The 16,277-nt window shown below is 41.7% G+C and overlaps 1 protein-coding gene across 2 annotated transcripts in view; it reads right to left on the minus strand.

The window, feature by feature from the left end:
* LOC139534126 (ATP-dependent DNA helicase Q1-like) overlaps nucleotides 1-16,277 on the minus strand; it is a 28,321-nt gene that overhangs the window by 6,113 nt on the left and 5,931 nt on the right. The window contains exons 4-14 of one of the 2 annotated variants that reach the window (XM_071332918.1): nucleotides 9,796-9,975; nucleotides 5,621-5,727; nucleotides 5,322-5,520; nucleotides 4,861-5,027; nucleotides 4,604-4,685; nucleotides 4,218-4,484; nucleotides 3,810-3,948; nucleotides 3,591-3,682; nucleotides 3,201-3,417; nucleotides 2,744-2,867; nucleotides 1,596-1,718 (exon numbers count right to left, since the gene is read on the minus strand). In XM_071332918.1, coding sequence (XP_071189019.1) covers nucleotides 1,623-1,718; nucleotides 2,744-2,867; nucleotides 3,201-3,417; nucleotides 3,591-3,682; nucleotides 3,810-3,948; nucleotides 4,218-4,484; nucleotides 4,604-4,685; nucleotides 4,861-5,027; nucleotides 5,322-5,520; nucleotides 5,621-5,727; nucleotides 9,796-9,975 — 1,670 coding nt within the window. In that variant the 3' untranslated portion in view covers nucleotides 1,596-1,622. The remainder of the gene's footprint in view (nucleotides 1-1,595; nucleotides 1,719-2,743; nucleotides 2,868-3,200; nucleotides 3,418-3,590; nucleotides 3,683-3,809; nucleotides 3,949-4,217; nucleotides 4,485-4,603; nucleotides 4,686-4,860; nucleotides 5,028-5,321; nucleotides 5,521-5,620; nucleotides 5,728-9,795; nucleotides 9,976-16,277) is intronic. The other variant, XM_071332917.1, reaches the window with a different exon arrangement.

Genomic DNA, 16,277 nt, shown 5'->3' on the forward strand with positions numbered 1-16,277 from the left:
TGTCAGTGACCCCTGACTTAACTGAAGAACCAATCATAAATCGAAGATGGTTGACTTGGGACTGGGCATGCTGTTACACAGAACCATGTTAGTGAACCCCAATGTTAGTGTAGCATAGCGTGAGTTAGTGAAAGCATGCTCCATAATGAATCTACAGCCATGTGTGTAGACATTGACAGGACATACACACAGGGCTGAGTTACGACACAAACAATGAAAGCTGTAACAATGGTTGAGTGTTTACAGAAATACAGTACCAGTCAAAAGTTGAGACACACCGACTCATTCAAGGGTTTTTCTTTATTTTTACTATTTTCTACATTGTAGATTAATAGTGAAGACAACCTATGAAATAACACACATGGAATCATGTACTGTAGTAACCAAAAAAAAACAAAAAAAGTGTTAAACAAATCAAAATCTATTTTATATTTTTCAAAGTAGCCACCCTTTGCCTTGGATGACAGCTTTGCACACTCTTGGCATTCTCTCAACCAGCTTCATGAGGAATGCTTTTCCAATAGTCTTGAAGGAGTTCCCACATATGCTGAGCACTTGTTAGCTGCTTTTCCTTCACTCTACGGTCCAACTCATCCCAAACCATGTCAATTGGGTTGAGGTCGGATGATTGTGGAGGCCAGGTCATCTGATGCAGCACTCCATCACTCTCCTCCTTGGTCGTGTCCTTTAGTAGTGGTTCCTTTGCAGCATTTCGACCATGAAGGCCTGATTCACGCAGCCTCCTCTGAACAGTTGATGTTGAGATGTGTCTGTTACTTGAACTCTGAAACATTTATTTGGGCTGCAATCTGAGGTGCAGTTAACTCTAATGAACTTATCCTCTGCAGCAGAGGTAACTCTGGGGCTTCCTTTCCTGTAGCGGTCCTCATGAGAGCCAGTTTCATCATAGCGCTTGATTGTTTTTGCGACTGCACTTGAAGAAAGTTTCCGCATTGACTGACCTTCATGTCTTAAAGTAATGATGGACTGTCGTTTCTCTTTGCATATTTGAGCTGTTCTTGACATAATATGGACTTGGTCTTTTACCAACTAGGGCTGTTATGTATACCAACCCTACCTTGTCACAACACAACTGATCGGCTCAAACCCATTAAGGAAAGAAATTCCACAAATTAACTTTGGACAAGGCACAGCTGTTAATTGAAATGCATTCCAGGTGACTACCTCATGAAGCTGGTTGAGAGAATGCCAAGCATGTGCAAAGCTGTCATCAAGACAAAGGGTGGTTACTTTGAAGAATCTCAAATATAAAATATATTTTGATTTAACACTTTTTTGGTTACTACATGATTCCATGTGTTATTTCATAGTTTTGATGTCTTCACTATTATTCTACAATGTAGAAAATAGTAAAAATAAAGAAAAACCCTGGAATGAGTAGGTGTGTCCAAACTTTTGACTGATACTGTATGACATCATGCATATTTAATTATTTTAGGAATAATTATGCATTCTGTAAGGATATCATTCAGGACCAAACATTACATATGTCTTTAACCTAATTGACATATACATGGTTGCCCAGTGCCATGCCATAGATGCAGTGGGTTGAATAGAGAATCAGGGAACTGTACTTTGTCTTTGGTATCTTCAGGGGGGCACTAGAGGTCTTTCTTGACTTTCTTCCTGACAGAGGAGTTTGTAGCATTGTCACCAGATCTCTTTCCTTCTTTGGTCTTTACCTGGGACACTTTTACCTGTAGGTCATCAACAACAGCTTTAACCTGCCTGTCTCTCACACACACACACCTAAGCTAAACTAGGTGTGGGTAATAACGTAAGCAGAGAAGAGTTTAAGAAGTGACATGAGAACCAGAAACATGAATCATTCCCATATGAAGGTGTTAGAATTGATTGTTATCAACCATTACCGGCACCTTGGTCACATTTAGCAAATATCAACATGGATTAGATAAGATCTCAGCAACACCCAAAACCACAGCTGTTGTACTGCACTTGGAGCCCTGATATCTGCGCCTGTCTGGTATTACGCAACACTACATTGTTTAGAAAACCTACAGCATTAGAACTACAGTGATTTACATATTACAGTGATTAGGGAAATCTGTGTTTTGTTTACAGTAAGTGTGCTAATGACAATCAAGGGTGATGGTGGTAAGAATGATTCTACTCAATATTTAAAATCATAATTAACATTGATAAAAGGGAAACACTGATTTTGTTGGTGATTGAATAATACAATCAATCAAAATGACGAAGAAACAAAATCCAGATCTTTATCCGATGGCCTGAAAGGAAAAGAAACTGAGAACATAGTTCACTTACCTGCAGGTAAGTAGACAAGTAAACAAGAGGTATTCAGAAGACAAAAACAGATTGAAAGAGCATAGAAGATGGGGCAAAGACATACAAGGAGAAGAGGATTGAGACGGTGAGAAATAGGTTGAGTAAAGTACTACTTTAAACGGGGAAATAATTACGTTACACTGAAACATTTCAGTCAGAAGTGCAGAAGGAGAAATAGAAAAATAAAATGTGATAAGCAGAAAAGATAAGACATCCCAGGATGATGTATTCAGAAAAATGTGGCTTCCTAGCCTTAGTCTGCACGGACTAGAAAAAATTACCAAAAAAAAGTTATTACCGGGTAGTCAACTATCATATCGATTCCGTGCAGATGGAGGAGGCCACTTTAGTCTATTGAGATGCACCCAAAGGCTTTCCTGAATGATTTCTGTACCGTTTGCTGTGTAGTACTGACCGTGTTTGCTTCCAGGCCTGTCCTCCTCATGGTGATGGAGTGACTCTGGTTCTTCAGCATTGGGGCCTTACGTCCCAGCTTCAGGTAGAAGTAGGTGGTGTACGGAGTGAAACTGAAGTCTTCACTGTGGAGAAATTTTTTAAAAGGGGGTAAACAAAGATCAACATTCTAAAAGCAACCAGCTGTGCACTAGTACAAGTCCATTATGACCTGCTCACAATTCTCTCCAGCCTCCACTCTTGACAACCCTATTTGTCCTTAGTCAGTACCTGGTGTAAGACAAGGATGTGTTCTTTAGGGAGGTACTGCCTGAAATGAAAACACATTTTTTTATGCAAAAGTTTTTCCTATGATGTGCCCCACTGAACATGCCCTAGGTCATAGGCCTACCTGAGGTAGCCCTGCAGCAGTAAGCATATTGAACTGGAAAAGGGTTTAAAGTTAAGTCAGTCAGTACCTGAGATATCCCTGCAGCAATAGGCTTGTGATGACGGCCTCCACCTCCAGGCGAGACAGGGTGGTGGTCTGGATCATCTTCCTGCGTTTGGCCGGACCCTTCCCCATCCACGCCTCCGTCACCTTCAGGGGGGTCAGCTTCTCGTCCAGAGAGCCCGCCAGCTCCAAAATCTGGACCACATCTTTAGCATGCTGCGTGATGTCCACCGTGATGTAGTCTGGATGGAAACACAGGTATACTAGGTATGAAGACTCAACATAAATTATGCTAGCTCTTTTGATTAGATGGGAGAGTGACTCATATGCCCAATTCCAAATCTACCCATATGCCCCTAGCATGCCATGTATGTTCGATTTGAAAAGTGGTATGTTCACCATATTGTACTCATACCATTGCCACGGCGACAGACATCACACATCTTGTTGCATCCTTCATTGTCCCAAACCTCATCAAAGTGAACAGCGATCACTGAGCGCCGACACCTTAAAACAATAGAGATACACACGTACTGTACCCTTGAGATCCTCAAACAGCTATCTACACAACTGAAATTGTCACAAGTAATCTAGTGATGTCAATGAGAGCGTTGTGATTGGTCCAGCTCAGTACCTGTCTATGTTCTGACAGTAGTCGACCATGGTCAGCAGCTTCTGTTGTCCTACATTCTCCATGACAACCATGGTGCTGATCCTGAAGATGTCGTTGAAGCCAAAGTACACAATGCAGTCAGCCGGCTTATCGTCTCTGCCTGGAGGAACGGAGAGAGGACCAGGTTAAAGATAAGGGAAAAATAAGTTAGGAGTTAAGAGGAAAAGAGTTTAAAAACAAACTGGCTGTGGTCAAAGTAGAAGTGCAATTGGAAAATCAGAGGGGGGAAAAAAATACTTTAAAATGTAGAAATAGTATTCCTCTTTTTCTGAAGTCAAGGGATCAGGTGTTCCTAAATTATCACATTTTTTGAGTGAGGAGATTTTTTTAATTCTTTTTTTATAAAAAAAAAAAAAGAAAGTTGTCTACCTGCTCGTCCGCTCTCCTGATAGTAGTTCTCTATGGACTTGCTGATGGTGTGATGGATGACAAATCTGACGTCAGGCTTGTCAATCCCCATCCCGAACGCCACAGTAGCTACCACCACCTGGATCTTGTTGTTGGCCCATTTGCGGTGAACCCGTGACTTGTCCTCTGGATTCATGTTAGCGTGGTATGGATATGCATTGATGCCTTTCTTCTGTAGGTCTGCCGACACAGTCTCTGCATCCTTCTGGGAAAACACGTACACTATCCCTGCCAAAAGCAGAAGCATAATACCTCAAGTCTGGATAACAAGCTGCTGATGTTTGTCACATTTCGAAAATGTGACAAACTGAATTTTGAACTATTCTTTGTTTTTCCTTTCAAAGTACCTGACTGGTCCTTATATCTCTCCTTGATCAGTGCTGAGATGTCACTGATTGAATCATCACTGTTTGGGTCTTTAAGAAGTACCTGAGAGATACAAAAACAGTACAGATCCTCAATACTTCAGTGCAGAGACACAGCGGGAATCTTAACAAGCATCCCCTTTAGTAAAACAAGTGTGTGTATTTTTAAAGGTCAAAAGAACAACAGGTGTTTGCCAAGCAGGTGGCGGCCAGGTGTGTATGGTTGCCATGACGCCCACCTCGTAGTAGAGGTTGGTGCGGTTGAAGGAGGCAGTGAGTGTGACTGGCTCAGGGACACACAGGATCTTTTGACAGTCCTTTAGAACACTGCTGGTTGCTGTGGCCGTCAGCCCTAGCAACGGAACCTTTGGGAATTGCCTCTTCAGGATCCCCAGGAGCTTGTAGTCTGGCGGGAGAGGAGGGGTAGTTGGCTATCAGCCCCACACAAACCTCACAGCATACTACTTAGAATGAAACAAACTATTGGGCATGCATTCTAAGTGGTATGCATAGAGATACATTGAAGTGTTCTGTTTAATTATATGGGGATATCCTTGTTTGGGTATTGTAATGTAAAACAGAGTTATTAGAATTCTACTTTGAGTGATTTGTTGGAGTAGCCCTTTACCTTCCACAACAAAGTAAGGAGACTAATAAAAAGTAAATAGCCAATATACAGTACAGTTGTACGGTCTCTCACCAGGTCTGAAGTCGTGTCCCCACTGGCTGCAGCAGTGCACCTCGTCCACAGCAATATGGCTAAGCCTTCCTGCGTTGTAGGCCTTCTCCAGCCTCGACATCAGCAGCTTGCTCTTCGCTATCTTCTCTGGAGTCACATACAGCAGCTTGAAAAGCGATTTGGTGTCCGTCATCCCCGCTAGGACCATTTTAGCATGTTCCTGAGGTACATAGCAGAAGTCTAATAAAACACAAATCCTAAAAGGTATAATCAATACCAGCCAAGTATCAATAATATGTCGAAAATGTGTTGGTTATTACCTTACTGCTGGATGCGTTGAGAGACACGGCTTCAACGTCAATGGACTTTAAGTACATGAGCTGATCCTCCATCAGAGAAACTAGAGGACTTACGACCAGAGTGAAACCTGGAGGCACACAAACACACGTTAAAATAACACTGCAGTGAGTAATGGTGGCAACCATCTGCGATCAGAGCTTTAAAGTCAGACCAATTTAGTCGCATATGTGACCAAATATTTTGCTGTGCGACCAGGAGTTTTATTTTGGGAGCACAGTGCGCCTAGGGGAAAAAACCTCCCTGATAATAATAGTTGTATTAAAGGCTGTACCGTTGTTTCCAAACTCCCTAGAGAAAAAGGGAGCGCAGATTCGTCAGCATCATGGTTGCTCCATTACTACAGCGAAAATGGCTTACTTCTAGAACAACCAGGTCAAAAGATATGGCCCATATTACCAGTGCAACATTTTTACTTTCCTATAGCGGATGACCGGGACCGCATTTTACATTCATGAACCACGTCATGGGCCGTTCTAAAGCTATTTGCGTGTCGTTAACCATTTGTTTACCTCATTGGCTAGCTAGCTAACACCCTGGTAACTTCACCAGTATATCCAAACATCTGGAGGCACAGAAAGGAAGAGAGCTTTTTTCAGGAGAGCAATGAATGAATGACCATCTCCTACATGTCATCACAAACCTGACGTTCTTAAAAGACAGTGTATAATTTTTAAATGTAATGCATCTCAATTGGAAAATAGTGCTTTTACACAATTTAGAAAACTAATATTCCCCAAATGACTTTGTAATTCCAATGACAGATATTCGTATCAACATTTATTTAGCTTTTATAATAAACAAATGTCTTTACAGTGGTACATATTAGTTTCTAGGGCATAACATGTGGTTCAAAAGTAAGTCAAAATCATTTAGGCTGTATCTCAATCATTAAAAAAAAATCATATTTGCTGGTGCTCCTAACTTTAAGTTGGGCGCACCAGTGCAACCAAGGAAAATGTTTAATTTAGAGCCCTGTCTGCAGTATGTGTTTGCACAGCACACACGTCATGACTGTCCTGTGAGGATCACAAAAGGTCAGCTCAGCAATGGCTGACAATAACCAGACCCTCTCCCACCCGCAAAGGGGGGGGGGGGGGCGGGGGGTTGACACCTCGTTGTAAATTTAAGCAGGAGAGAAGTCTCTCTCTACCCTTTAGTATCAACCAAAATAATGACTTTGTTCGCAGACACTTGGGGAATGGTCAGTGGGTAGATGTAGAAAACGAATGTCATATTGTGATGTTATTAAAAACTGTATGGACCAAATACTGTAACTTGGAAAGGAATTATATACAGATAATATGAAAGTATTTTTTTTGAGATCGGAATGTGATTTTAGGAGTTGTCATAGAACGTCTAATCATATCCTTTGCACATTAAGTAGCCACGCCCCGAGGGAGGTCAAAGAGCTTGTCAGCATGACGGAATACCCCTTTTTACCAAGAGTGCATAAATGCTTGGAAGAGGAGTCAACCTTTAGACCAGGAAACGTGAGGCGGAGAGCTACATGTTTGAAATGGTTGACCAGGACACCGCCAATCTGCACCTGCGTGTGTAAAGTGATTTGAAACTTTGACCATCTACCCGAGGTGGAGAGAGAACTCCCCTCCCAGACAGAAACTGGTACAGCTAAGAGGAAGTTCTGAGGAAACACCCCAAGGAGACTGGACAACTAAGAAGGACATTGTGACCTCCGGTGGACAATCAGAGCATGTACAAGTTGCCCACAGGAAAGGCCCACCCAACCCTTTCCAAGAAGGCTAGGTTCAGACACGAGATAAACAACGAACAATGGCATTTCACACAAATACATTCATGATTTCTTACTCCAAACAGGAGGCGGTTCGTGAGCAAACTATATGATTAACGTTGCTGTGAGAATCGTTCTGAAATGTCTCGACGATAAGTGTGCCTTTTTCCTCGCCGTCTCCACCACTCTCCATCTATGTTGTAACAAGCCGTCACATCTTGTCAGTCCACTAGGGACCTTTGTCTCATGTACAGTTGAAGTCAGAAGTTTACATACACTTAGGTTGGAATCAATAAAACTCGTTTTTCAACCACTCCAAAAATTTCTTGTTAACAAACTATAGTTTTAGCAAGACAATTAGGACATCTACTTTGTGCATGACACAAGTCATTTTTCCAACAATTGTTTACAGACAGATTATTTCACTGTATCACAATTCCAGTGGGTCAGAAGTTTACATACACAAAGTTGACTGTGCCTTTAAAACAGCTTGGAAAATTCCAGAAAATGTTATGGCTTTAGAAGCTTCTGATTGACTCAAATTATGTAAATTAGCCTATTGAAGGTGTACCTGTGGATTTATTTCAAGGCCTACCTTCAAACTCAGTGCCTCTTTGCTTGACATCATGGGAAAAATCGAAAGAAATCAGCCAAGACCTCATAAGAAAATGTGTACAAGTCTGGTTCATCCTTGGGAGCAATTTCCAAATGCCTGAAGGTACCACTTTCTTCTGTACAAACAATAGTACGCAAGTATAAACACCATGGGACCAAGCAGCCGTCATACCGCTCAGGAAAGGGACGCGTTCCGTCTCCTAGAGATGAATATACTTTGGTGCGAAAAGTGCAAATCAATCCCAGAACAACAGCAAAGGACCTTGTGAAGATGCTGGAGGAAACAGGTACAAAGTATCTATATCCACAGTAAAACGAGTCCTATATCGACATAACCTGAAAGACCGCTCAGCAAAGAATCCACTGCAAAGAATCCACAGCAAAGAATCCACTGCTCCAAAATCTCCATAAGAAAATCTCCATAAGAAAGCCAGACTACTGCAACTGCACATGGGGACAAAGATCGTACTTTTTGGAGAAATGTCCTCTGGTCTGATGAAACAAAAATAGAACTGTTTGACCATAATGACCATCGTTATGTTTGTAGGAAAAAGGGGGACGCTTGCAAGCCGAAGAACACCATCCCAACCGTGAAGCACAGGGGTGGCAGCATCATGTTGTGGGAGGGCTTTCCTGCAGGAGGGACTGGTGGACTTCACAAAATAGATGGCATCATGAGGGAGGAAAAGTATGTGGATATATTGAAGCAACATCTCAAGACATCAGTCAGGAAGTTAAAGCTTGGTCGCAAATGGGTCTTCCAACTGAACAATGACCCCAAGCATATTTCCAAAGTTGTGGCAAAGTGGCTTAAGGACAACAAAGTCAAGGTATTGGAGTGGCCATCACAAAGCCCTGACCTCAATCCTATAGAAAATTTGGGGGCAGAACTGAAAAAGCGTGTGCGAGCAAGGAGGCTTAGTTACACCAGCTCTGTCAGGGGGAATGGGACAAAATTCACCCAACTTATTGTGGGAAGCTTGTGGAAGGTTACCCAAAACGTTTGACCCAAGTTAAACAATTTAAAGGCAATGCTACCAAATACTAATTGAGTGTATGTAAACTTCTGACCCACTGGGAATGTGATGAAAGAAATAAAAGCTGAAATAAATCATTCTCTCTACTATTATTCTGACATTTCACATTCTTAAAATAAAGTGGTGATCCTAATTGACCTAAAACAGGGAATTTTTACTAGGATTAAATGTCAGGGATTGTGAAAAACTGAGTTTAAATGTATTTGGCTAAGGTGTATGTAAACTTCCGACTTCAACAGTAAGTGTGTGTGTATTCTGCGTTATTATTTAGTTAGCTAGTAAATAAATGATTCAACCAATTTGTGTAGTACTGTGTAGTAGTGAATAACTGGGGTTTTTGCAGATCCAAGAAGGTTACGATCGTTCAGAATGAGTATTTGATAAGAGGTAGTGATTAACAAGATGTTTGTTTATCGATGTTATAGGTAAAGACCTTATAGAGTTTAATTTGGGAGATGGTAACTCTGTAAACAACTTCTTCCGTGGTGCCCCAACACCTAATGAGTTAATTGTTACATTATTAATTTAAAATCGGGTAACAATTAAAACAAACATAGTTAGTGGATTAAATAAATAATGAAAGTAAAAAGTCACAACACACAATTATTCAATGAACTGTAACATTAGGCTTTTCAGTATATGCACATCACCTGGTGTGTATGTGTGTGTGTGTCTGTATCTATATAGGCATAAGTGAATTTTGTGTGTGCGCGTTTGTGCATTCTCCCCTTACCCTCAGAGCAGACTGCAGGTAGCTGATAGCAGAGGCTTTTCCCTCGTCCAGTGGGCATCACTAGGAAGAGGTCTTTACCAGACATACTAAGGTTGATGGCCTTCAGCTGTAGAGGACGAAACTTAGAGAGCTGGAACGCATCCTTCAGATTCTGCTCCAGCTCTGTAGACCACGAGAAATCTAGGTTTGGAAAGAAAACATTCAAGCATGTCAAAATACAGTACAGCAATATATTCAGCCTTCAAGATTATAGAAAACCTAATAAAATAGCACTTTGGACACAACCTACATATTTATTTATTTTTTAATTTAAAATGTTTGCTCAATTCAGCTCTTTGAAAGATAACCTATCTTATTGGATGTGAACATATCAGACCTGAGTTAAAATACATGTGTATTTGATTATTTGTTATTGAAAAATTTATTTTCTATGTATTTGTGCATTTTCAAATAAATGTGCCCAGAATCAACTACTTCTATTGGAAGTACTTTAATTTCCTATAAATAGCCTTATATTTGAAAATATACCAATATTCAACTTCTTGTCTTTTCAAAAAATAAAATATCTGAATACCTACTTAGAAATGTATGTGAAAGTAGTTGAGATTTTTTAAATGGTATTTGAACCCAGGTCTGGAACATATTACGCACACAGCAGTGTGGTTGTGCTTCTAAATTAATTTAACTAACAAACAAACATACATATACATACAGTGGGGAGAACAAGTATTTGACACACTGCCGATTTTGCAGGTTTTCCTACTTACAAAGCATGTAGAGGTCTGTAATTTTTATCATAGGTACACTTCAACTGTGAGAGACGGAATCTAAAACAAAAATCCAGAAAATCACATTGTATGATTTTTAAGTAATTAATTTGCATTTTATTGCATGACATAAGTATTTGATACATCAGAAAAGCAGAACTTAATATTTGGTACAGAAACCTTTGTTTGCAATTACAGAGATCATACGTTTCCTGTAGTTCTTGACCAGGTTTGCACACACTGCAGCAGGGATTTTGGCCCACTCCTCCATACAGACCTTCAGGTTTCGGGGCTGTCGCTGGGCAATACGGACTTTCAGCTCCCTCCAAAGATTTTCTATTGGGTTCAGGTCTGGAGACTGGCTAGGCCACTCCAGGACCTTGAGATGCTTCTTACGGAGCCACTCCTTAGTTGCCCTGGCTGTGTGTTTCGGGTCGTTGTCATGCTGGAAGACCCAGCCACGACCCATCTTCAATGCTCTTACTGAGGGAAGGAGGTTGTTGGCCAAGATCTCGCGATACATGGCCCCATCCATCCTCCCCTCAATACTGTGCAGTCGTCCTGTCCCCTTTGCAGAAAAGCATCCCCAAAGAATGATGTTTCCACCTCCATGCTTCACGGTTGGGATGGTGTTCTAGGGGTTGTACTCATCCTTCTTCTTCCTCCAAACACGGTGAGTGGAGTTTAGACCAAAAAGCTCTATTTTTGTCTCATCAGACCACATGACTTCTCCCATTCCTCCTCTGGATCATCCAGATGGTCATTGGTAAACTTCAGACGGGCCTGGACATGCGCTGGCTTGAGCAGGGGGACCTTGCGTGCGCTGCAGGATTTTAATCCATGACGGCGTAGTGTGTTACTAATGGTTTTCTTTGAGACTGTGGTCCCAGCTCTCTTCAGGTCATTGACCAGGTCCTGCCGTGTAGTTCTGGGCTGATCCCTCACCTTCCTCATGATCATTGATGCCCCACGAGGTGAGATCTTGCATGGAGCCCCAGACCGAGGGTGATTGACCGTCATCTTGAACTTCTTCCATTTTCTAATAATTGCGCCAACAGTTGTTGCCTTCTCACCAAGCTGCTTGCCTATTGTCCTGTAGCCCATCCCAGCCTTGTGCAGGTCTACAATTTTATCCCTGATGTCCTTACACATCTCCCTGGTCTTGGCCATTGTGGAGAGGTTGGAGTCTGTTTGAATGAGTGTGTGGACAGGTGTCTTTTATACAGGTAACGAGTTCAAACAGGTGCAGTTAATACAGGTAATGAGTGGAGAACAGGAGGGCTTCTTAAAGAAAAACTAACAGGTCTGTGAGAGCCGGAATTCTTACTGGTTGGTAGGTGATCAAATACTTATGTCATGCAATAAAATGCTAATTAATTACTTACAAATCATACAATGTGATTTTCTGGATTTTTGTTTTAGATTCAGTCCCTCACAGTTGAAGTGTACCTATGATAAAAAAAATTACAGACCTCTACATGCTTTGTAAGTAGAAAATCGGCACTGTATCAAATACTTGTTCTCCCCACTGTATATATATATATATACACACACACAGTCGGCCAAAAGTTTTGATTATGACACAAATATTAATTTCCACAAAGATTGCTGCTTCAGTGTCTTTAGATATTTTTGTCAGATGTTACTATGGAATACTGAAGTATAATTACAAGCATTTCATAAGTGTCAAAGGCTTTTATTGACAATTACATGAAGTTGATGCAAAGAGTCAATATTTGCCGTGTTGGCCGTTCTTTTTCAAGACCTCCGCAATCCGCACTGGCATGCTGTCAATTAACTTCTGGGCCACAATCCTGACTGATGGCAGCCCATTCTTGCATAATCAATGCTTAGAGTTTGTCAGAATTTGTGGGTTTTTGTTTGTCCACCCGCCTCTTGAGGATTGACCACAAGTTCTCAATGGGATTAAGATCTGGGGAGTTTCCTGGCCATGGACCCAAAATATTAGTGTTTCGTTCCCCGAGCCACTTAGTTAACACTTTTGCCTTATGGCAAGGTGCTCCATCATGCTAGAAAAGGCATTGTTCATCACTAAACTGTTCCTGGATGGTTGGGAGAAGTTGCTCTCGGAGGATGTGTTGGTACCATTCTTTATTCATGGCTGTGTTCTTAGGCAAAATTGTGAGTGAGCCCACTCCCTTGGCTGAGAAGCAACCCCACACATGAATGGTCTCAGGATACTTTACTGCTGGCATGACACAGGACTGATGTTAGTGCTCACCTTGTCTTCTCCGGACAAGTTTTTTTCCGGATGCCCCAAACAATCGGAAAAGGGATTCATCAGAGAAAATGACTTCACCCCAGTCCAATCCCTGTACCTTTTGCAGAATATCAGTCTGTCCTTTGCTGTGGCTTCTTTGCTGCCCTTCTTGACACCAGGCCATCCTCCAAAAGTCTTCGCCTCACTGTGTGTGCAGATGCACTCACACCTGCCTGCTGCCATTCCTGAGCAAGCTCTGTATTGGTGGTGCCCCGATCCCGCAGCTTAATCAACTTTAGGGGACAGTCCTGGCGCTTGCTAGACTTTCTTGGGCGCCCTGAAGCCTTCGTCACAACAATTGAACTGCTCTCCTTGAAGTTCTTGACGATCCGATAAATGGTTGATTTAGGTGCAATCTTACTAGCAGAAATATCCTTGCCTGTGAAGCCTTTGTTGTGCAAAGCAATGATGACGGCATGTGTTTCCTTGCAGGTAACCATGGTTAACAGAGGAAGAACAATGATTCCAAGCACCACCCTCCTTTTGAAGCTTCCAGTCTGTTATTCAAACTCAATCAGCATGACAAAGTGATCTCCAGCATTGTTCTCGTCAATACTCACACCTGTGTTAACGAAAGAATCACTGACATGATGTCAGCTGGTCCTTTTGGGGCAGGGCTGAAATCCAGTGGAAATGTTTTTGGGGGATTCAGTTAATTTGCATGGCAAAGAGGGACTTTGCAATTAATTGCAATTCATCTGATCACTCTTCATAACATTCTGGAGTATATGCAAATTGCCAAAATAAAAACTGAGGCAGCAGACTTTGTGAAAATGAATATGTGTGTCATTGTCAAAACTTTCGGCCACGACTGTACATATATATTAGCCAAATACATTTATACTCAGTTTGACAATTCCTGACATTTAATCCTAGTAAAAATTCCCTTTCTTAGGTCAGTTAGGATCACCACTTTATTTTAAGAATGTGAAATGTCAGAATAATAGTAGAGAGAATGATTTATTTCAGCTTTTATTTCTTTCATCACATTCCCAGTGGGTCAGAAGTTTACATACACTCAATTAGTATTTGGTAGCATTGCCTTTAAATTGTTTAACTTGGGTCAAACGTTTTGGGTAGCCTTCCACAAGCTTCCCACAATAAGTTGGGTGAATTTTGTCCCAATCCTCCTGACAGAGCTGGTGTAACTAAGCCTCCTTGCTCGCACACGCTTTTTCAGTTCTGCCCACAAATGTTCTATAGGATTGAGGTCAGGGCTTTGTGATGGCCACTCCAATACCTTGACTTTGTTGTCCTTAAGCCATTTTGCCACAACTTTGGAAGTATGTTTGGGGTCATTGTCCATTTGGAAGACCCATTTGTGACAAAGCTTTAACTTCCTGACTGATGTCTTGAGATGTTGCTTCAATATATCCACATCATTTTCCATCCTCATGATGCCATCTATTTTGTGAAGTCCACCAGTCCCTCCTGCAGCAAAGCCCCCCCACAACAATGCTGCCATCCCCGTGCTTCACGGTTTGGATGGTGTTCTTTGGCTTGCAAGCCTCCCCCTTTTTCCTCCAAACATAACGATGGTCATTATGGTCAAACAGTTCCAATTTTTGTTTCATCAGACCAGAGGACATTTCTCCAAAAAGTACGATCTTTGTCCCCATTTGCAGTTGCAAACCGTAGTCTGGGTTTTTTATGGCGGTTTTGGAGCAGTGGCTTCTTCTTTGCTGAGCGGCCTTTCAGGTTATGTCGATATAGGACTCATTTTACTGTGGATATAGATACTTTGTACCCGTTTCCTCCAGCATCTTCACAAGGTCCTTTGCTGTTGTTCTGGGATTGATTTGCACTTTTCGCACCAAAGTACGTTTATCTCTAGGAGACAGAACACGTCTCCTTCCTGAGCGGTATGACGGCCGCGTGGTCCCATTTATACTTGCGTACTATTGTTTGTAAAGATTAACGTGGGACCTTCAGGTGTTTGGAAATTGCTCCCAAGGACGAACCAGACTTGTGGAGGTCTACAATTTTTTTTCCTGAGGTCTTGGCTGATTTCTTCTGATTTTCCCATGTCGTCAAGCAAAGAGGCACTGAGTTTGAAGGTAGTCCTTGAAATACATCCACAGGTACACCTCCAATTGACTCAAATGATGTCAATTAGCCTATCAGATGCTTCTAAAGCCATGACATTTTCTGGAATTTTCCAAGCTGTTTAAAGGCACAGTAACTTTGTGTATGTAAACTTCTGACCCACTGGAATTGTGATACAGTGAATTATAAGTGAAATAATCTGTCTGTAAACAATTGTTGGAAAAATTACTTGTGTCATGCACAAAGTAGATGTCCTAACCAACTTGCCAACACTATAGTTTGTTAACAAGAAATTTGTGGAGTGGTTGAAAATGAGTTAACGACTCCAACCTAAGTGTATGTAAACTTCTGACTTCAACTGTACATAAGACAAAAACATATTTCCCCCAGTGATAATATATACCCCAATTAAGGTGAAGTCTCCTCTCTAAACATTACATCTTCTTTATTGCTAGGCGTTAAGTGATACGGGCAATAAACTGTTTCTTCTCCCCTAATGTGGCCTGATCTGACCTCGACACCCTTCCTCACTAATCCACAGCTCTCCACCCTTATCAGTGCCTGCCAACATGTGATCGTCTTCCCTGCACTCAGTACATTCTAAGCTTAATAATTGCATCCACCATATACATTCCTCTCAGTGACTTTCAATGTGGCACCATCATAGGATGCCACTTTTCTAACAAGTCAGTTCATCAAATTTCTGCCCTGCTTAGTGGTGCCCCGGTCAACTGTAAGTGCTGTTATTGTGAAGTGGAAACATCTAGGAGCAACAACGGCTCAGCCACGTAGTTGTAGGCCACACAAGCTCACAGAATGGGACCCCCCTCATTAATGCTCTTGTGGCTGAATGGAAGCAAGTCCCCACAGCAATGTTCCAACATCTAGTGGAAAGCCTTCCCAGAAGAGTGGAGGCTGATATGTCAGCAAAAGGGGAACCAACTCCATATAAATGCCCATGATTTTGGAATGAGATGTTCGACGAGCAGGCGTCCACATACTTTTGGTCATGCGCACAGTACTAAATAGAGCCATGGCAACTGATGCAAGTAGTAGAATCAGATTTAAAAGACAGATAAAATACACCTTATGGAAGAGCAGGGACTGTAAAGAGACACATGGATGTTGTATTGTAAATATGTGAGAGTGGAGTAGTGGCCTGAGGGAACAAACTAAATGTATTGGGTAAAGTGTTATGAAATGTAATGTAATATTTTAAATTGTATATAACTGCCTTAATGTTGCTGGACCCCAGAAAGAGTAGCTGGTGCCTTGGCAGGAGCGAATGGGGGATCCTTAATAAATACACAAATGTAATGTGTGTGTGTGAGAGATATCACACACACACACACACGTTCAAAAGTTTGGGGTCACTTAGAATGTCCTTG

This window comes from Salvelinus alpinus, chromosome 11, assembly GCF_045679555.1.
Source record: "Salvelinus alpinus chromosome 11, SLU_Salpinus.1, whole genome shotgun sequence".
Lineage (NCBI taxonomy): Eukaryota > Metazoa > Chordata > Actinopteri > Salmoniformes > Salmonidae > Salvelinus > Salvelinus alpinus.